The 18,059-nt window shown below is 45.6% G+C and overlaps 1 protein-coding gene across 1 annotated transcript in view; it reads right to left on the reverse strand.

Moving 5' to 3' along the window:
* Positions 1–18,059, reverse strand: part of TSNARE1 (t-SNARE domain containing 1) — a 311,342-nt gene that overhangs the window by 96,518 nt on the left and 196,765 nt on the right. Inside the window, exons 9-10 of the mRNA XM_081323072.1 lie at positions 10,393–10,465; positions 7,485–7,567 (exon numbers count right to left, since the gene is read on the reverse strand). Coding sequence (XP_081179198.1) covers positions 7,485–7,567; positions 10,393–10,465 — 156 coding nt within the window. The remainder of the gene's footprint in view (positions 1–7,484; positions 7,568–10,392; positions 10,466–18,059) is intronic.

Here is an 18,059-nt window from a genome sequence, read left to right on the forward strand (position 1 = left end):
TTTCCCTAATCAACTTGGGCTGCATTTATAAAAGTCATCTTATTAGTCCACCATTTTCGTAATTCTTCCTTCAGCTTAACTTCCCCTTCATATTCAAACCGTTCTTGTAATCTTCTCCATATTGATTATCTAAATATCCAAACGTTTCATTGACGTACACCGTCCCAATAGTTTCATACTTCATTTATTTTAGAGATACTATACTAGTCATCAAGGACGTTTCAAGGCCTTTTGAAGGTCTATTTATTTCACAGGGATGCGACTACTTTTCTCAGAAGAGGTCACCACCAACTGAAAACTCAATTCCTCAGCAGGTGCCAGAGAAACCTGCTCTCTCTAATCAGGACCAAGAGCACAGCTGCCCAGATGTGGCCAGGGCTGCCTCTTCATTTGCAAGGCTGCCCTTTGGTGATTACAAGCACCTGGGGCCTGACACCTCTCCAGCCAAAGAGCTTCTCCTCTCTACATCTCCAACTCGTTATTTATAAGAGGGAGAAAGAGCTTGCAAACCAAGGAAAGAAACCCCTAACTATAAAATCATTTGCCAAAAAGAAAGAAAGAAAGAAAGAAAGAAAGAAAGAAAGAAAGAAAGAAAGAAAGAAAAGAGAAAGAGAGAAAGAAGACTGACAAAGGGAGGAAGGAGAGGAAAGAAAGAAAAAGAGAAAGAGAGAGAGAGAAAGAGAGAGAGGGGGAGAAAGAGAGGGAGGGAGAAAGAGAAAGAGAGAAAGAAAGAAGTGAGAGAAAGGGAAGAAGGAGAGGAAAAAGAGAAAGAAAGAAAGAAAGAAAGAAAGAAAGAAAGAAAGAAAGAAAGAAAGAAAGAAAAAGAAAAGAGAGAGAGAGAGAAAGAGAGAGGGAGGGAGGGAGAAAGAGAAAGAGAGAAAGAAAGAAGTGAGAGAAAGGGAAGAAGGAGAGGAAAAAGAGAAAGAAAGAAAGAGAAAGAGAAAGAAAGCAAGAAAGAAAAAGAAAAGAGAGAGAGAGAGAAAGAGAGAGGGAGGGAGAAAGAAAGAAAGAAATACCCACAGACCATTAAGGTACACGAGGAACAACAATGTGGAATAGGCTGACATTCAACAAGTAATTGCCCACTTCAGACAGCTGTCCAGCTGAAATGGAGAATTAGGGTAGGTGTGCCTAGTGGTGATCCTAGGACAGAAGCATTATTATTTATTTAAAAGTATTGGCTGCCCAAATCCAGTGGACTCTGGCATTTAATATCACAATTTCCTTTCCAACCGTGTGTGTGTTTTTCCTGCCCCAAACTTCTAAGTGGCGTAATTTGCAGCCACCGAATATCATGTTTATCTTCACTAAAGCAAAAATATTAAGAAAGAGAAGACAAGAGCGTGAAACAAATAGGGAAGCTCAAACTTCAAAAAAACCTCCATCACCAGGTTGGCCAACTGGGAATTCGCAGCTGCTTCGGGCACGAAGGTAAAACTCAAAAGGATCATGTGACTTGCAAAGCACCGGCGCTCACCCCATCTGAAATCCCACGCAGGGGTTTTGTGGTTTGTTTTTTTTTTCTTTCTTTCTCTTTTGCCCAAGTGCAAATTTTAGGGAGTGCAGATTTCACGGAGGCCACCTGCTCTTCCCCATTCCTCCACGGAGATTAAAGCAACATGGCTTTAATTGCATTGCATACTGCTCAGAGGAGTAGAAGAAGGGGACGACAGAGAATGAGGTGGCTGGATGGAGTCACTGAAGCAGGAGGCGTGAGCTTAAATGGACTCCAGAAGATGGTAGAGGACAGGAAGGCCTGGAGGAACGTTGTCCATGGGGACGCGATGGGTCGGACACGACTTCGCAGCTAACAACAACAACAGAGGAGCAGTATCTGGCCTTTGCGCTCAGGTGCAAGGGGAGCCCTCAGGACTTGGTGTTTGTCCAGATGGGTGGGAATCTGGGTTGTTTGTTTGTTTTTCTTCCTGGCCTGGATCACCAAAGGGGGGTGGGGTGGGGGGGATTGTGAACTATTTTAAAATCGTTGTCTAGGTTTGGCAGGTACACAAGTTCAAAAGTGATTTAACAAAAAGAATGGTGGTGGAGGAGGAGGAGGAGGAGGAGGAGAAAAAGGAGAAGGAGAAAGAGGAGGGGGAGGGGGAAGAAGAAGAAGAGGAGGAGGAGGAGGAGGAGAAAAAAAGGAGAAGGAGAAGAAGGAGAAGGAGAAGGAGAAAAAGAAGGAGGAGGACAAGGAGAAAGAGTTTAAGTTTACGTTTATTGAATTTATATACCGCCCTTTTCCCGTAAGACTCAGGGCGGTTTACAAGGTATTTAAAAACATCAATACAATACAAAAGTTAAAACAATTAAAAAAGATTAAATCAAATCCCTAAAAAATATAAAACCCCAATTAAAAACTCTCAGCCTGGGCCAGAGAGCTCGAAGAGCCAGGTCTTCAGGTCCCGGCGGAATGAACGGAGGTCGGGGGCAGTCCTAAGCTCCACTGGCAGCTGGTTCCAGAGGGCAGGCGCCCCCACTGAGAAGGCCCTATCCCTGGGTGTTACCCGCCGGCAATCTTTTACCGGCGGCACCCTGAGAAGACCCTCCCCGTGTGAGCGCACTGGACGAAGGGAACTTGATGCCGGCAGCAGGTGTTCCCTCAAGTATCCCGGACCCAAGCCATGCAGGGCTTTAAAGGTTATTACCAGCACCTTGAATCTCACCCGGAGGGCAACCGGAAGCCAATGCAGCTCACGGAGTAGAGGTGTTACATGGGAGTATCGGGAAACCCCCATTACAACTTGCGCGGCCGCATTCTGCACCAGTTGAAGCCTCCGAGTGGTCTTCAAGGGCAGCCCCATGTAGAGAGCGTTACAGTAGTCCAAACGGGAGGTCACAAGCGCATGAGTGACTGTGCGTAGGGCATCTCGGTCCAGATAGGGCCGCAACTGGCACACCAGGCGAACCTGGGCAAAAGCCCCCCTGGTCACGGCTCCTATGTGATCTTCAAAATTGAGCCATGAATCCAGGAGGACGCCCAAGTTGCAAGCCCTATCAACGGGGGGTAACACCTCACCCCCCATCATTAGAGGTGGAATAACATGGTTAACCCGAGATGCCAGTATGCATAGCCACTCAGTCAGGAGGAGGAGGAGGAGAAGGAGGAGGAGGAGGAGGAGGAGGAGGAGGAGGAGGAGGAGGAGGAGGAGGAGGATGAGGAGGAGCAGGAGGAGGAGGAGGAGGAGGAGGAGGAGGAGAAAAGAAGGAGAAGGAGAAAGAGAAAAAGAAGGAGGAGGACAAGGAGAAAGAGGAGGGGGAGGAGGAGGAAGAAGAAGGAGGAGGAGGAGGAGGGGAAGGAAGAGGGGGGGAGGGGGAGGCTTTAAAATGGCAACTCAAATATATACAACTATATGGATTTGTTGGGAAACCCTGACCTAAATACTCATCTAACCTAACTTGGTAGACAGATATTTTTCAGCTTTCTCGTCTAGAGGGTCACCCAGCCAGCTTCCATTCCTAAAGGAGTATTACCCATTCCTGATCCGGCTCCTTAACCACTCTGCCAGACTACCAGTGAATATTGATCTATAGGCATGGCCCCTGAAGAACCACCAGGTGAAGAAAGAAAGAAACCAACCACGGCTTGTGTGGAGTGGAATGACAACCAGCCAGCCCCACGGGAAAGACCTGTTAGTTTGCAGGCCAGGTGAAGCCCGTTGCAAGCGGATGCCAGAACGTCTTCTCCAGCCAATTTTTGCTTGACCTGCTGCACAATCAAACTGGCTGAAAGTCAAATTGGCACAACTAGAGGATAACAGAGTTGGAAGGCACCTTGGAGGTCTTCTAGTCCAACCCCCTGCTCAGGCAGGAAACCCTATACCATTTTAGTCCAATGGCTGTCCAGTCTCTTCTTAAAAACTTCCAGTGTTGGAGCATTCACCGCTTCTGGAGGCAGGTTGTTCCACTGGTTAATTGTTCTAACTGTCAGGAAATTTCTCCTTAGTTCTAGGTTGTTTTGAAAAACTGTATTATGGGAAGTTGGAATTGCTGCACGAGACAAGATAAACTATTATGGAAGCTGTTGCTATTCTGTTTTCCAGCGGGCCCCCAGCAGCATTTGTGCTAGTCCGAACTGACAGTAAGATGCCGGGTCCTATATAACTCGCAGGAAAAAACGCAGCACTCAAATAAACCTGCTCATTAATGAAAGTCTGCTGAAAAGTAGGCTAAACAATTAGGAAGCCTGGTTTTCTTTCTGCGGTGCTGAAGTCTAGCTAGTCAGAGTTCAATCAATCAATCAGAATAGAGCTGGAAGGGACCTTGGAGGTCATCTAGTCCAACCCCCTGCTCAGGCAGGAAAACCTACACCATTTCAGACAAATGGCTGTCCGGTCTCTTCTTAAAAATTTCCAGTGTTGGAGCATTCACCGCTTCTGCGGGCAGGTCGTTCCACTGGTTAATTTTCCTCACTGTCAGGAAGTTTCTCCTTAGTTCTAGGTTGCTTCTCTCCTTGATTGGTTTCCATATGTTGTTTCTTCAGGTGCTTTGGAGGATAGGTTGACTCCCTCTTCTTTGGGGCAGCCCCTGAGACACTGGGTGACCTCTATCATGTCTGCCCTCTTTCTTCTCTTCATTGAACGAGACTTACCCAATTCCAGCAACCGTTTTTTATATGTTTTAGCCTCCAGTCCTCTAATCCTCTGTTGCTCTTCTCTGTACTCTTTCCAAAGTCTCAACATCTTTTTTACATCGTGGTGACCAAAATTGGATGCAGGATTCCAAGTGTGGCCTTACCAAGACTTTGTAAAGCTGTACTAACACTTCACGTGATCTTGATTCCATCTCTCTTTTTATACAAACAAGGATTGTATGAGCTTTTTTGGCTGCAGCCTCACACTGCTGGCTCATATTTAAGTGACTGCCCACTCAGACCTCAAGATCCCTCGATAGTTATTACTATTGAGCCAGGTACCACCTATTAGTTACTACTGTTGAACCAGGCACCACCTATTAGTTACTACTATTGAATCAGGCACCACCTATTAGTTACTACTATTGAGCCAGGTACCACCTATTAGTTATTAGTATTGAACCAGGTACTCACTATTACTTACTACTATTGAGCCAGATACCACCTGTTCTACGTATGCCTGTGGGTTTGCTTTTTCTGGTCTAAACGTAAAATCACTTAACAATTCGTTGAAAATTCTCCCTTGGAGAAAACCTTTCTCTCAAATTCACTTCCTTAAACGTTTTGCCGTGCCATTCCAGAATTTGTCAGTATGTTTTTTAATAAATAATAATAATAATAATAATAATAATAATAATAATAATAATAATAATAATAATAATAATAATAATAATAATAATAATATAGTACTACTACTACTAATGATGGTGATGATAATAACAACAACAACAAAACAACAAAACAATAACAACAACAACAAGAACAACAACAACAATAATAATAATAATAATAATAATAATAATAATCATAATCATAATCATAATCATAATCATAATCATAATCATAATAATAAACAGTGCTTTTTTTGTAAAAGAAAAAGGTGCCGGAACTCACACATGTCATACAACCCGCCTTGCCTAACCTACAAGGTTCCATCCAAAAAAGGTGCCGGAACTCCGTTCTCAGCGTTCTATGAGAAAAAAAGCCCTGATAATAAAAATAAAATCCAATTTTGCTGCCTGGTTGTTTTTTCCCCCACATACACACCTCAAAACCTGTCTGTATTTGCCTGGAACTCGCTTCAAGGCAAACAGGCTTAAAAACAGCACAAGTAAATCCTATTTTCCCCTGTATCACATCTGTTTGTGCAGCTTTCCCCTCAGTTATCTACTGAGGAAGTGTCAAAGGTCCAAGCATGAAAAAAAACGATGCCTCGTTCAAAAGAGAGCAATTATGGCTTCATTTTTATTTTATTTTTTCCTGATGGGGAAAAGTTCAGCTGGATACGCCTCTCTCCGAGTGCCAGTTTTGAAGGCAAGGTATAAAGAGAGACTTTTAGAAAGATTCCTAAGGATGCCAGGAAAACGGCTACCATTTTTCCAGCATCTGATTGTCTCAAATGTTATAAATCACCTACTTACTGAAGCCCACCGAAGGCAACCAGCGATGGCAATGTCTTTCAACCCACCCAACCCCCAACCAGCACTTCACCTCCCAACGATCCTCATTGGATTTGATCTCCCCATCGCAAGGCCCATCACAAGACCCATCACCTCAGCTGAGGTGACCCATGCCTGACCCCTCAAAGACCTATCAAGACCCTCAGCTGATGTGACCCTCATGTGACCCATCACAAGACCCATCACAAGATTTGACAAAACCCTCACAAGGTCCACCACAAGACCCTCAGCTGAGGTGACCCATGCCTGGCCCCTCAAAGACCCATCAAGACCCTCAGCTGATGTGACCCTCATGTGACCCATCACAAGACCCCTCAGAAGATTTGACAGGACCCTCACAAGGTCCACCACAAGACCCTCGGCTGATGTGAGTCATACCTGACCCCTCACATGACTCATCACAAGACCCATCACCTCAGCTGAGGTGACCCATGCCTGACTGTTGACAAGACCCTCAGTTGATGTGACCCATTACAAGACCCCTCAGAAGATTTGACATGACCTCACAAGATCCATCACAAGATCCTCAGCTGATGTGAGTCACACCTGACCCCTCAAGACCCATCACAAGACCCTCAGCAGATGTGACCCTCATGTGACCCATCACAAGATTTGACATGACCCTCACAAGACCCTCGGCTGATGTGACTCACATCTGACCCCGCAAAGACCCCTCACAAGATCCCTCACAAGACCCATCACCTCAGCTGAGGTGACCCATGCCTGACCCTTCACAAGACCCTCAGCTGATGTGACCCAACACAAGACCCATCACAAGATTTGACATTACCCTCACAAGATCCATCACAAGACCCTCAGCTGATGTGAGTCACACCTGACCCCTCCCAAGACCCCTCCCAAGACCCATCAACTGATGTGACCCATACCTGATCCCTCAAAGACCCATCACAAGTCCCTTAGCTGATGTGACCCTCATATGACCCATCACAAGACCCATCAGCTCAGCTAGGTGACCCATGCCTGACCCTTCACAAGACCCTCACCTGATGTGACCCATCACAAAACCCATCACAAGATTTGATATGACCCTCACAAGACCCTCGGCTGATGTGACTCACACCTGACCCCTCACAAGACCCATTACAAGACCCATCACCTCAGCTGACGTGACCCATGCCTGACCCATCACAAGACCCTCACCGGGCGTGACCTCCCCCTCACAAGACCTACTGACCTAACTCTAACCCTTATAAAGCAGAAGAACACTGACACGGACATCCCTCAACTTCGTTAGCTAGCCCAGCCTACGAAATGTTCAGAAACCAACCCACAAGCTCGGAGAAGGAACCTACACACACACACACACACACACACAAACACACACACAAACACACACACTTGTCTGTTTTTTTCCTTTGAGACAATCCACTTACTTGATGCTGACTCGCTTTGGCCAAATGCTCGTTGGCAGAGTCGACGTTTGAGGAGGCTGTTTCGATGTTGGCTTCAATGGTATCTAGAAAGGAAAAGAAGGGCAGGTCATTATGGGACACGAAGGGATTGCTAAACCAGTGCTCTTTAATGACATATCCCAAGCTACACTCCAGGAAACTCAGTAAATGCAGGTAGTGCTCAACTTACGGTCACAATTAAGCCCAGGATTTACGTTGCGTAAATGAGAGGTCCATAAGAAAGGCCGAGCGCCAAAGAATCGAGGCCTTTGAGCTACGGTGCTGGAGAAGACTCCTGCGAGTCCCTTGGACTGCAAGGCGATCAAACCGGTCAGTCCTAGAGGAGATCAACCCTGACTGCTCTTTAGAAGGCCAGATCCTGAAGCTAAAACTCAAATACTTTAGCCATCTAATGAGAAGGAAGGACTCACTGGAGAAGAGCCTAATGCTGGGAAAGGTGGAGGGCAAAAGAAGAAGGGGACGACAGAGAATGAGGTGGCTGGATGGAGTGACTGAAGCAGTAGGTGTGAGCCTAAATGGACTCCAGATAGAGGACAGGAAGGCCTGGAGGAACATGGTCCATGGGGTCGTGATGGGTCAGACACGACTTCGCAGCTAACAACAACAATATATATATATGGACTACTGGAGTGCCAAAGAATTGGGGCCTTCAAACTATGGTGCTGGAGAAGACTCCTGTGAGTCCCTTGGACTGCAAGGCAATCCAACCGGTCGGTCCTAGAGGAGATCAACCCTGACTGCTCTTTAGAAGGCCAGATCCTGAAGCTGAAACTCAAATACTTTGGCCACCTAATGAGAAGGAAGGACTCACTGGAGAAGAGCCTAATGCTGGGAAAGGTTGAGGGCAAGAGAAGAAGGGGACGACAGAGAATGAGGTGGCTGGATGGAGTCACTGAAGCAGTAGGCGTGAGCTTAAAGGGACTCCAGAAGATGGTGGAGGACAGGAAGGCCTGGAGGAACGTTGTCCATGGGGTCGCGATGGGTCGGACACGACTTCGCAACTAACAACAACAAAGTAAGAGGTGAAGCGGGCAAAGCCTGCATTTCCTGCATCGCCTGACAAAAGGACATCTTCCTTCCCCTGTCTTGACCACTTTCTACAGAGGGATGATCGAGAGCATCTGGTCTAGGATACGACAGAATAGAGCTGGGAAGGGACCTTGGAGGTCTTCTAGTCCAGCCCCCGCCTCGAGCGGGAGGACCTATAGCCGAGGGTAGGCAACCTTGGCTCCTTTATCACTCGGGGACTTCAATTCCCAGAATTCCTGACTCAGCATGGCTGGTTCAGGAATTCTGGGAATAATAATGATGATGATGACTCGATAGGTAGACAAAAATGCCAAATCCCAGTCTGAACATCTGGTTGACTGTGCGATGATCAATAATAATAATAATAAAGTTGGAAGGGACCTTGGAGGTCCTCTAGTCCAACCTCCTGCTCAGGCAGGAAACCCTAGACCATTTCAGACAAATGGCTGTCCAGTCTCTTCTTAAAAACTTCCCGTGTTGGAGCATTCACAGCTTCTGGAGGCAGATTGTTCCACTGGTTAATTGTTCTCACTGTCAGGAAATTTCTCCTTAGTTTCAGGTTGCTTCTCTCCTTGATGAGTTTCCATCCGTTGCTTCTTGTCCTGCCTTCGGGCGCTCTGGAGAATAGCTTGACTCCCTCTTCTCTGGGGCAGCCCCTGAGACATATTGGAAAGCTGCTGTCATGTCACCCCTGTTTCTTCTTTTCTCCAGACTAGCCAAATCCAAGTCCTGCAGCCCTTAGTGTTTTAGTCTCCAGGCCTTGGATCATCTTAGTAGCTCTTCTCTGAATTTTTCCCAAAGTCTCAACATCTTTTTTGTAGTACAGTGAGCAAAATTGGCTGCAGTATTCCAGGTGTGGCCTCACTAGGGTGATCTTGATTCTATGCCTCTGTTTATACAAACCCAGGATTGTATTAGCTTTTTGAATTGCTGCTGCACACGGCTGGCTCATGGTCAAGTGTTCATCCACTAGGACTGCAAGGTCCCTCTCACGGTTACTGTTTTGAGCCAGGTCTCGCCCAGTCTGTATTTGTGCCTTTTGGTTTTTCCTGCCTAGATGTAAGTCTTTACTTTTATTTATTTATTTATTATTTATTTATTCGGTTTATATACCACCCTACTCCCAAAGGACTCAGGGCGGTTTACAAGGCAAAATTTAAAAACAATCCAATATAAAATAAAAATAAAATTAAATTAAGTCTAGCCGCAAAAAATTAAAATCACAATTTAAAAACATTAAACCCCTCAGTCCAGACCAGATAGCTCAAAGAGCCAGGTTTTTAAGTCCCGGAGAAATGAACGAAGGTCGGGGGCAGTCCGGAGGTCCGTTGGCAGTTGATTCCATAGGGCAGGCGCACCCACAGAGAACGCCCTCCCCCTGGGGATCGCCCGTCGGCAATCCTTGACCGGCGGTACCCTGAGGAGGCCCTCCCTGTGGGAGCGCACAGGACGATGGGAAGTGGATGCTGGCAGCAGGTGCTCCCAAAGATAATTCGGACCCATGCCATTTAGGGCTTTATAGGTCATCACCAGCACCTTGAATCTCACCCAGAGGGCAACCGGAAGCCAATGCAGCTCGCGGAGAAGAGGTGTTACATGGGAGTATCGGGAGACACATTGAAACTCATTTTGTTGGATAGGGCCAAATTTGAGTTTGTCCAGATCTTTTTGGATCCTGAGTTGGTCTTCTGGGGCTGTTGGCTACTCCTGCCAGTTGGGTATCATCTGCAAATTTAATGAGTTCCGCTTCAATTCTCTCATCTAGGTCATTGATCTTATCTTTATCTCATCTTACTTTGATAGAAACAGTTTAATGCAAAAGAGCTATGATGATACCTACCTATTGTGTCTCCCTGTTCGTACACCATAGATGCCAAGTCTTTAATGATCTGGTTGACGTCCAACATATCACTCTGGAAAAAAAAAACAACAAGGAAGAAAACCACGAGTAGAAAAATCCATATAGATGAACATTTTTAATAGAAAGATACAGCTAGAAGCTGGGGAAATATGGTTTCTCATATTCCAATTCTTTTCTTTTTTTTCTTTTGTTTGATTCTAGTAAAAGGGACGCAGTGGCTCAGTGGGTTAGGACGCTGAGCTTGTCGATCAGAAGGTCGGCAGTTTGGCGGGTCGAATCCCGAGTGCCGCGTAACAGAGTGAGCGCCTGTTACCCGTCCCAGCTTCTGCTAACCTAGCAGTTCGAAAGCACGTAAAAATGCAAGTAGAAAAATAGGGACCACTACGGTGGGAAGGTAACAGCGTTCCGTGCGCCTTTGGCGTGTAGTCATGCCAGCCACATGACCACGGAGATGTCCTCGGACAAGCGCTGGCTCTTCGGCTATGAAACGGAGATGAGCACCAGCCCCTAGAGTCAGAAACAACTAGCACGCATGTGCGGGGGAACCTTTACCTTTTACCTTTAGTATGACCCCCCCTCCCATGTTTGCACTGGAAGAAAGGGATCCGAAAAGGCACCTGAGAAGAAGGACAGATTGTCCCCGACTTACGACAGTTCGTTTAAGTGACGGTTTGAAGTCACGACAACATTGAAAAAAAGGGACTTACGACCGTTTTTCACACAACAGTGGCAGTGGAAGGTCGCAAAGAGGGACAAAGCATGCTTGGCAACTGTCTCGCTTAGCGACATAAATTCTGGGCTGACGTACGGTCCTAAATCCAGGATTTGCCTGTACGGGTAAGTAGCCCAGGATACAAGAACGATCCCAACATTGCAAATAGGAGGTTGGGATTGAGGCTTTCTCCGCCCACATCCGAGTTATTCACACATTTCATTTTTCATACTTTTCTCTGAGCGTGACACCGTTCGGTTCGATGCAACACGCCGAGGGGCGGGGCATGATCCCCGAGATGTTTTGCCTCAATTTGCTTTGATCTCAACTCATCTCAAAATCATTCCGGACCACGTCTTAAGGACAGCCTTTACACACACCCGGTCCCTAAATGCAGGGCTCTCCGAATTGGATCAATGTAAGACTAGTGGACTTCAACTCCCGGAATTCTCTAGCCGGCGTGATTGGCTGAGGAATTCTGGGAGTTGAAGTCCACAAGTCTTAAAGCTGCCGCGTTTGGAGACCCCTGCTTTAATGCAAAAATGTGCAGAGATGTGGCAAGGGGGTGGTGGGGGGGGGAGGAAGTATTGTTAGGAGACCTGAAAGAATAAGTTAGCGATAGATCATACTGGAGAAAATCTATTTGTGGTTTTTTGTATGTACACTGAGAGCTTCTGCACCGGAGACAAATTGCTTGTCTGTTCAATCACATTTGGCCAATAAAGTATCTTGTCCTGTCCTGTCTTCTCTTCTCCTCTTCTCTCCCCTCCAATCCATCTTATTATTATTCTATTGTGTTCTGTTCTATTCTATACCCTACCCTACCCTACCTACTCCATTCCAGTCCATTCCATTCTATTTTCTATTATGTTCTACTCTACTCTACTTACTCTACCCTACTCCACTCCACTCCACTCTACTCTGTTGTGTTCTGTTCTGTTCTACTCTAATCAGTTCTGTTCTGTTCTACTCTATACCCTACCCTACCTACTCCATTCCATTCCATTCCATTCTATTTTCTATTATGTTCTACTCTACCCTACTCTACTCTGCTCTACTTACTCTACTCTACCCTACTCCACTCCACTCTACTCTGTTGTGTTGTGTTCTGTTCTACTCTAACCTGTTCTGTTCTGTTCTACTTTACTCTTTCGGAGTCAAAAATGACTTAATGGCCCATAGTCAATCAACCAACCAACCTGTACTTTCTCTTTTATTTTTGCATATAGAGCTGGTAGCCGCCCAAGGACCGTGTCGGTTGGGTTTAGAAGACAAGGACCATGGACAGAGTTAAACATCTTATTCAGAGGAAAGAGCAAAATAATTTTTAATTCAGATTTCATTGGAGGAATGAACACCAGCCATCCGTTGCTTAGCCAGAGACGGCTCTTCAAAAAGTCGCAGGTGAAGACCGAGCTGAAACTAAATTAGATCTGACTTCATTTAAATGTAAATTTAATTAAAACTAAATATACTTAACATGATTACTCCGCAGTCATGCATTTAATTATTTTCCCCTTCTGTCACATTAAATGTTACCATTGGGCAAGAACTTTTGGAGGTCTTTAAGGAGCAGACCCAAGACTTTCAGAAGCCACCTGTAGATGACCTACCTCTGCACCAAGCCACACTGGAACCTGGAATGTTAGTTAATAACAACAAAAAGAAGAAGAACAACAATAATAGGAACACTGCTATCATGTCACCCCTCGCCCTTCTCTTCATTAAACTAGACACACCCAATTCCAACAACCGTTCCTTCTATCTTTTAGCCTCCAGTCCCCTGATCATCTTTGTTGCTCTTCTCTGTACTCTTTCTAGAGTCTCAACATCTTTTTTACATCGTGGTGACCAAAACTGGATGCAGTATTCCAAGTGTGGCCTTACCAAGGCCTTGTAAAGTGGTATTAATACTTCACGAGGTCTTGATTCTATCCGTCTGTTAATGCAGCCTAGCACTGTGTTGGCTTTTTTGGCAGCTGCAGCACACGGCTGGCTCATATTGAAGTGATTGTCCACTAGGACTCCGAGATCCCTCTCACAGTTGCTACTTTTGAGCAAGGTACCACCTATACTATACCTGTACATTTGGTTGGAAACAAGATCACATGAAGTATTAATACCACTTTACAATGCCTTGATAAAGCCACACTTGGAATGCTGCATCTAGTTTTGGTCACCACGATGTAAAAAAGATGTTGAGTCTCTAGAAAGAGTGCAGCAAAGAGCAACAAAGATGATTAGGGGACTGGAGGCTAAAACATATAAAGGACGGTGACTGGAATTGGGTAGGTCTAGTTTAATAAACAGAAAGACTAGGCAGGACATGGTGGCAGTCTTCCAATATCTCAGGGGCTACCCCAAAGAAGAGGGAGTCAAGCTATTCTCCAAAGTGCCTGAAGGCAGGACAAGAAGGAATTGGTGGAAACTAACCAAAGAGAGAAGCAACCTAGAACTAAGGAGAAATTTCCTAACAGTGAGAACAATTAAACAGTGGAACAACCTGCCTCCAGAAGAGGTGAATGCTCCAACACTGGAAGTTTTTAAGAAGAGACTGGACAGCCATTTGTCTGAAACAATATAAGGTTTCCTGCCTGAGCAGGGGGTTGGATTACATCAGGGCTTTTCAACCAGTGGCACGGGTACCACCTGTGGTACATTAGCACCTGGCAGGTGTTAAGCGACCATCCTAGAAAAGTGGTAGCGTGGGAGTGGAATGAGCTGAACCGGTGGCAGCACCGCACAAGCCTGAGCGAGAGATGGCTGGAGCTGCAGGGCTGTCAGGGCTGAGCGGAAGCACCAGGATCAGCACCAGGATCCAGCAGGAGCTCGGCGCTGATCCTGGTGCTTCTGCTGAGCCCAGAAGAAGCGCCAATCAACTGGAATGCTGCAGCATCTCCAGGGTCTTGTGATTTACCTTCAGATGCTTCGCAACATATTTATGGCGGTCACAGTGTCCTAGGGTCAAGTGAAGTGACCAAAACCTGCTGCAACCACCCAGCAAAGGGAGGGATTAAAAACCAAACACCCCTTCACTCCACCCCCGCTGCCAATCCTCAACAGAAATGCTCACAACAATTAAAACCTCGAACAGGAGGAAGAGCGCCGCCGGGCCGGCATGCAGGTGTCTTGCTCGGCTGTGGCTTGGGGGGCACTTTTTTCAGTGCCATTGTAACTTCGAACAGTCACTAAGCGAACTGTCGTAAGTCGAGGACTACCTGTACTTCATCACTTTTTTCCCTTTTTATTTTGGTCATCAAGTTTTTGACATCTTGCTAGGCGACTGGCGGTACTTGGATGTTGCCATATCCTAAAAGTGGTACAGTGGGTGAAAAGGTTGAAAAGCCCTGGTCTAGATGACCTCCAAGGTTCCTTCTAACTTTATTATTATTATTATTATTATTATTATTATTATTATTATTATTATTATTATTATTATTATTATTATTGTTGTTGTTGTTGTTGTTGTTGTTGTTGTTGTTATTGTAAATCAGCATTTTTCTTGGCAGAAACCTTGCCATCTTCTTCCTAGGCTAGAGACGAGGAACTCAGCCAAGGTCACTTAGCTGGTTTGATGCCTCTGGCAGGACTAGAACTCAGAGTCTCCTGGTTTCCAGTCCAGTGACCTTAGCCACGACGCCAAATTGCCCCTTTGTCTAAAACGTAGGACTTCTTCATTCAGAGAATTCTCTAAAGGCTGCTTGATGGGGAAACGGCCAAGCTGGCCTCCCGTGATGAATTCATAAGGGCTGCCAAGTAGATCTACATTCTTCAGGGCCAGAGTTCATTATGCGACTCCGAATAACACAGCAATTAATTATGTAATGCGGTAAGAATCTCATTAATTGGCAATAAAGCCAGAGAGAGCATGGTCGGGAATGACTGAGTACATCGGAGGAGCAGAGAAGGGAGCAGGCGTGAGAGAAGCAGAAATAGGGCAAGGAAGGAGGAAGAAGGTGAGAACTCAGCGTACAACACGGCCACAAATATAGTTGGCCCTCTTTTATGGCCAAAATGCAACGGAACGCTAAAATTTTATGGGTAATCTGCAGCTTTGCTCAGAGCATGCGGGTTGAGAAGAACGGAAATCATGCAAGGACCGAGAGGAGACAGATCAACTGCAGGGCTCGGGCGAAACATGGATGTGCTTTCATAACGTATTGAAGCCCCCTTCATAATGACCCACTATTGGAGAAGATCTGCAGCTGAGGGCGAAACCGCGGGGTCTTGGGTGCTCTCTGAGCTTGGTTGGTTTCTTGCAGATTTTTCAATACCCAACTGGTGACATCATCAGTGATAGAACAGAATGAGGCTGGTGAGGAGGAAGAGGAAGAGGAAAAAGGAGGAGAAGGAGGAGGAGGAGGAGGAGGAAGAAGTGGAGGAGGACGAGGAAGAAGAAGAAGAAGAAGAAGAAGAAGAAGAAGAAGAAGAAGAAGAAGAAGAAGAAGAAGAAGAGGAGGAGGAGGAGGAGGAGGAAGAGAAGAGGAGGAGGAGGAGGAGGAGAAGAAGAAGAAGAAGAGGAAGAGGAGGAGGAGGAAGAGGAAGAGGAAGAGGAAGAAGAAGAAGAAGAAGAAGAAGAAGAAGAAGAAGAAGAAGAAGAAGAAGAAGAAGAAGAAGAAGAAGAAGAAGAAGAAGAGGGGGAGGAGGAGGAGGAGGAGGAGGAGGAGGAGGAGGAGGAGGAGATTGTGTGGTCCTTGGTGCTTTCTGAGCTTGGTTGTTTTCTTCCAGATGTTTCATTAGCAATCAATAAGGAGTGATTAACACCAAGATTAATACTAGACCAAAATGAAGAAGTAAACAATACCTCAATCAAGGAACTACCAACTCAGACAAACAATCAAACAGCCTAATCAAGGAAGCATTAAGAACACTCCCAGAAACACTGAAAGGGCAAGCCACTTGTATATAAAAATAGAGCAAACCCTACTCCCTTCTAGCACTGATGATGTTCCCTAGTTGGGTCATGAAACGTCTGCAAGAAAACAACCCAGCTCAGAGAGCACCAAGGACCCCACAGAACAATGACCACTGGGTGGGGGGGACACAATGTGTATTTTCTAGCTACCAACCAAGCACTCATCATTGGTCTGGCCTTCTCAAGTCTCATTTAGAAGTCCCTGCATTTCCCTCCAATTACAAAATATTGTGAATCTCTTTCGTATTTATTTAGTACTTTATAATATGTGTGTGTGTGTGTGTGTGTGTGTGTGTGTGTGTGTGTTTAATGCAGGAATTGGCATACGAGTCTTTTCCTAATAAACACAATTTTGCCTACAAGTACCCCTTCTGTAGGACGCTCTGAATTTTAACTCGCTATAATGGAATTAATTACACAGGCAGGATATTAAGCTTCCTCATGTGCAACAATATTGGGTTTGGGGGCATTTGCAAATCATAATTGATTGGGTTACTGAATTAACCCATTTTTCTGGATTGATCCAATACTGTAGACTTAATCATAAAACAGCAAAGTGCGTTGGATTTGTGAAACACACTAAGCTAGCAACAACAACAACAAAAAAAAACACTAACAAATGCCAAAACTAACTTAGCTCAGGACTTTCTGCAAAATTCAGCTTCTAGAGTCAAGGCACAGCCATTGAGAACCGTCCTCTTGAATGGAAAAAATCGTGTTTTTTTAAAAAAATTCAATCTTTTTGGTGGCAAGGTGAGATCTGATGGTCCATTTTCCCCTTCTGCTTAACAAAAGTAAATGCAATTTTTTCTGGCACTTATTTTTTCATGTGCTGAATTTAACGGTGCGCACAAACATTCCCGGAATTCTTGTGTGTTTGCATAACGCATTCTTAGTGAAAAACTCCAAATGATGGTGGCGTCATTGTCATATCAACCGAAGAGAATGTCAGTAGCTCAGGGTCAAACTGGGGGGGTCCTTCACGCTTTTTCATTTGGGGGGCTTTCTTGCACATGCTCCATTACCCAACTCAACAACATGATCAATGCTAGAATGGAGGAGGAGGAGGAGGAGGAGGAGGAGGAGGAGGAGGAGGAGGAGGAGGAGGAGGAGGAGGAGGAGGACTGTGTGGTCCATGGTGCCTTCTGAGCTTGGTTGTTTTCTTGCAAACATTTCATGACCCAACTAAGTAACATCATCAGTTCTAGAATGGAGTGGGAGGAGGAGGAGGAGGAGGAGTGGAAGGGGGCAGAGGAGGAGGAGGAGGAGGAGGAGGAGGAGGACTGTGGGGTCTTTAGTGCTCTCTGAGCTGGGTTGTTTTCTTGCAAACATTTCATGACCCAACTAGGTAACATCATCAGTGCCAGAAGGGAGTAGGATTTGATCTCCCTTTACATAGAAACGGCTCCCAGTGTTGGTGGGTGTGTTCTTGGTGGTCCTTTGATTAGGCTGTGGTTTATTGTTTGATTGTTTGTCTGAGCTGGCCGTTGCTTCCTTGGACTATATTGTTTACTCTTCGAAAAACTTTGTTCTAAAATTATAACATTGCCTTTCAACTCTTCTCCCTTCCTCAGGAACTTGGTGCTTCCATTCTTCTGGATCAGAAACCCAGGATGGTTAGCAAGAAACGTGACCCGGATAGGCACTTTTGAGGGTGTGAAAGACCCAGTGAATCTTTTGGTTCAGAAAGTCAATGCGGAAAAGTTGCCCATTATTTCTGTATGTTGTGAATCTCTGGCTGAAAGAGAACAAGGGATGGGATTCTTGTGAAGATGCTTTTCATGTCACCTTCTGGGTGATGAAAATGTCGTTTCCATCGTTTCCTGTTTGCAGAAACTGTTGGCCATTATTTATTCTCCCGCTTTTCTCACCGGTTTCGCTGTTGTGTCATTGCGTGTAGACATGACACCCGCTCTAAAGGACTGCTTTTCTGCTTTATTGCAGAATGATTCTTTTTTTTTTCCTGGCTGGTCAACCGCTGTAGGAACTGGAATTGGTGCTAAAAGAGTTAGCCAAACA

Source organism: Vipera berus (assembly GCF_964194415.1).
Source record: "Vipera berus genome assembly, chromosome: 3".
Lineage (NCBI taxonomy): Eukaryota > Metazoa > Chordata > Lepidosauria > Squamata > Viperidae > Vipera > Vipera berus.